The following is a 4120-nucleotide window of genomic DNA, read 5'->3' as shown; positions in this document are numbered from 1 at the left end:
TTGCACATTGACAGTCAAAATGTGTCAATTTGATAACCTGAAGTTCAAAATTGTGCCAAGTTGATAACTCGGACATAATTTCTCTGTTTTGGAGAGTCAACCTGCCATTAAAATATTCAACTAAAAGTAGAAAAATAAGATTTAAGAAGATAAATTAACAATCCATCATCATCCATGAAAGAAATTCCTATAAAGTTTTATTATGATATTTACATGCTAACAAAAAAAAAAGTTGGTCCAATACATACATATGGGCATGATTGATCAATCCCTATACTTTCTGGTAATAATAATCAGAAAATATAGTTGCTGCTGCTGCTGTTCTTCTTGTTGTTGTTGTTTGTGGTGGTTGATGATGAAGGACAAGCATGAAGACGACCAAAGCCTTGATCCACTTGAGGATTCAATACCAACTGTTCATACTGATGAAAGCTCTGGTCTGGCTGTAATAATTGATCATCAAAACTTGCATCATTTGACAACAAATTCTTTGTACTAGTTTCATCACCAACATCATCATCAAGATCCAAATGATTCTCCAAGTAAGTAATCCACTTCATCTCCCTTTCATTCTCTTCTGCTGCCTCATCAATATGGTGTTGGAGCTCACTTGGTTCCATTTCTTCAATTATCTTCCAAATATCCCTATTAGGGTCTAATGATGGCACATTGTCTTGTTTAGTAGTAGTAGTAATAGCATTGGACATTTCATCATCCTCATGATAATCTCCCAAGAAGTTGAAATCAAATGCAATATCCATAGCTTCATCAAATCCAGGGTTTGGCAAATCAAGTAGTTCATGATGAGTGAGGATATTTGAATTGTTGGAAGAGAAAGTTGAACTTAACTTTGATATCTCTCTCATGCCCATGTTGGAGGAGCTCACAAATTGGTTCAAGAATTGGGGATTTTGCGCCTCTTGGATCTCGATATTTCCCATCTCGATATTCCCACCACTAGAGTACTCGATCGTGGTGGTCGAAGAGGACGAGGCTGAGGAGGTCAAGTTTGGTCCATTTGTGGCGGAATTGGTATCATCCTTGGATAATCTTTTCTTCAAATGAGTGTTCCATACATTCTTGATCTCATTGTCAGTTCTTCCAGGTAAATGAGATGCAATTTTCGACCATCTGGAAATTTTTAAAAAGTTAGTAAGAATAAGGGATTTTGGTCTATACGTTAGTACGGTTTAAATTAAAACATATAACAAGTCAACTTATATAGATTTTAATAGGGTTCTTACTTGTTCCCCAGAGCTTCATGCAGTTTGATAATTTTGTCCTCCTCCTCTTTCGTGAAGTTTCCCCGCTTCACATCTGGCCTCAGATAGTTAATCCATCTCAAACGACAACTTTTCCCGCATCGTTGCAGACCTACAAAAAAAATTTTCTTTAATATTTAGAACATTTTAATATTTAGTATCACAGGTTCAAATCATGAAAATAGGATTACCATTAATTCCTAATTAATTGAATTGCCTTACTTTAGCTATAGAGAAATCTGTCATCACTTATGAGACAACCTACCTTGTAGACCAAAAACAATAGAACAAGTTTGCAAAATTGAGGTGGGGCGTTCTTAATTTGTGTTTTGTTGTACTTTATATGCGTAAGAAGTTAAAATACATTATCCTTAACAAAAATAATATCTTATTATTGCAGGAAAATTATGTGATGATGTAATATGATTTTTCAATTAACTATAGAAAAATTTCTTTTGCTTGGTTTTTTAAAGAAAGAAGCAATATATGTATAATTTCTTAAAAAAAATTAAGGAATTTTTTTCCCGCAATTGTATTTAAGAAAAGTACAACTAAGAAAATATGGATTTAACAACGCATGACAAACAATTATATATTTATATAATTAAATATTTCCTCCATTTATATATAAATTATGCAAAAATTTCATCATGTATGCCAAAAGAAGAAAAAAATGTCTAGGTTCATTGAAAAAAGTTTCTTCATTTAATCAAGAATTTTTAAGAAACTAAACTATAAACGGTACAAAGGTTGACATAGAAAGAAATAAAAAAAAATATGTGAAAACAATTCAATCTAATTTTCAACACTCAATATAACAGTAGAAAGTAGAAACACACATTTTTCACAAATTAAAAAATAAAAAAAACTATAAACATTCATTAATCCAATCATCAGTAAACACCATTGATTGGGAACAAAAATTGACAAGGCAATTTACACATATGATCAAATCAGAATTATCAGAACCGAACCGTGCATCAACCAGTGAAAAATATATAAGAGATTTTAGAATTGAACTTTGCATCAACCAGTGAAAATGATTTGCTGATGAAACAAATAAGCAAATTCAGTATAGAGAGAGATGGAAGTAGAGAGAGAATCAAATACCTGCGTTCTTGGGTAGTGTCCTCCAATTTGAGTGTCCATTTCTCTGAACATAAGCAATAAGCCTAAGGTCCTCACCAGGACTCCATGCACCTCTCTTCACTTCTGATTGAACACAACAGGGCTTTCTTCCTGTTCCCATCTCTCTTTCTCTCTCTAATTAACACAAAAACACAATCACTAATTCTCTCTATATATAAGCATATATATATATAGTGGGGAAGAGATAGAGACTGAGAGAGTCTGTATCTTGTTTGAGTGATTGAGAGAGAGATAGATAGACACAGGTTGTATATATATGTGTGTGTGCGCGACATTAATTAAAATAACAGCTATAAATAGAAGAATATATATCCAGCAAGATTTAATGTAATTATTTTTTATTTACTCTCATCGTCGTCAAATCTTTATTCCAAAAGTTTGGGATCGATTACATAAATTTTTTAGAACATTAACGGGAATCCACCCTAAATCTTAAATTCACTCTCTTCAGTAAAATTAATTTTCATGTGTGTGTTTTTGTTTTTGGTCCACTTTCAAGTATCAATTCACTTTTTTTACCAACCTAAATATGGGTACTTAACATTATTGAATTTTTTTAATTGGGTTTTGAAAGTTATAAGTAGATTTACAACAAACAAAACTGTAATATATACACACACACATGCACCACGTGCACGTTTTATTACATACATACATACATATATATATATATATATATAGGATTTATTTTCCTTCCACATATAGAAAATAAATTTCTAGAAATGTTTTTCTAATATATGTTGGTCACGTTTTACCCATTGTAATTGAATCTTATCCAAAATCATACCATTAATGTAGGAGAATTTAAGATATTATATCTCATTAAAGATTAGTATTTCTTTGGGTATATATCAGTTTTGGAAATAATGATGCTGTTTAAGAATGTCTAACAAAATTCAATTATATTTTAGATTATTTACCAAATATGGAAGAATGAGAAAGGTATATTATTTATGGAATACAAAAACTATAAATATTTTGAATAATCTAGAATTAGGATATTTTAGATTTTAATTAATTTTGAGTACACAATTATATATGTAATATTAAAGATCAATTACTACACCTATTTTTGTACATCATCATAATTTTCAACCTCATTCAAAATGAACTATCTATATTTGATATTCAAGATCAATTATTACACCAATATTTAAATTTTAGTACACCTTGATAACTTTCAACATAATCAAAGGTTTATGGATTCAATTGGCGGAGATGGATCTAGTATTTCTCTCATATTAAATTTGTGCGTGTGAGCTATGTTGGACCATAGATCCTACATGTATGATTTTGATGATTGTCTGTCATATGTTATTTGATTATGTAATAAAGTTGTTTATGTGTTAAGTGAATGTGAAATGTCTTAGATAATCACGACAATAAATTTGAACATCATTTATTTGTTTTCAATAATGATTAATCGTGTTTTAAATGAATTAAGTGATTCTGGACTAGTTCATTTTCGGGTACTCAAATCTATCCAGAAATCAGTTTGCGCACGCCTACCTCCAAATGGTATATCCCTATTTGTGTGATTCTTGACCTGAAATGTATTTAAGACGTTAAGGAATATTTCATATTTAGAATTCTTAAACCAATTCTTATTTCTCCCTGGTCAATTATGTGCTAGAAGATGATGCACTTGTGCAAATTTTGATCTGAAAATTTGCACGGATATTATACATAACCTAAATTGATTTATCATA

General features: G+C 30.7%; 1 protein-coding gene across 1 annotated transcript; it reads right to left on the bottom strand.

The window, feature by feature from the left end:
* Window positions 1-293: 293 nt before the first annotated feature.
* On the bottom strand, window positions 294-2511 carry LOC119985564 (transcription factor MYB10-like). The gene is made up of 3 exons (XM_038829853.1): window positions 2373-2511; window positions 1245-1374; window positions 294-1131 (listed from the first exon to the last, which is right to left on the bottom strand). The coding sequence occupies exons 1-3, from the start codon at window positions 2509-2511 to the stop codon at window positions 294-296; spliced, it is 1107 nt and encodes a 368-aa protein (XP_038685781.1).
* Between the last annotated feature and the right edge of the window lie 1609 nt (window positions 2512-4120).

This window comes from Tripterygium wilfordii, chromosome 19 (assembly GCF_013401445.1).
Source record: "Tripterygium wilfordii isolate XIE 37 chromosome 19, ASM1340144v1, whole genome shotgun sequence".
NCBI lineage: Eukaryota > Viridiplantae > Streptophyta > Magnoliopsida > Celastrales > Celastraceae > Tripterygium > Tripterygium wilfordii.
This window is presented reverse-complemented; position numbering and strand designations above follow the sequence as displayed.

Bases quoted from the DNA above. Each gene is read 5' to 3' on its own strand.
- LOC119985564 (XM_038829853.1), bottom strand. From the start codon at position 2,511: ATGGGAACAGGAAGAAAGCCCTGTTGTGTTCAATCAGAAGTGAAGAGA. The intron at 1,375-2,372 runs GTATTTGATTCT...TTTTTTTTGTAG, and splicing joins GACACTACCCAAGAACGCAG to GTCTGCAACGATGCGGGAAA. The intron at 1,132-1,244 runs GTAAGAACCCTA...AAAAATTTCCAG, and splicing joins CATGAAGCTCTGGGGAACAA to ATGGTCGAAAATTGCATCTC.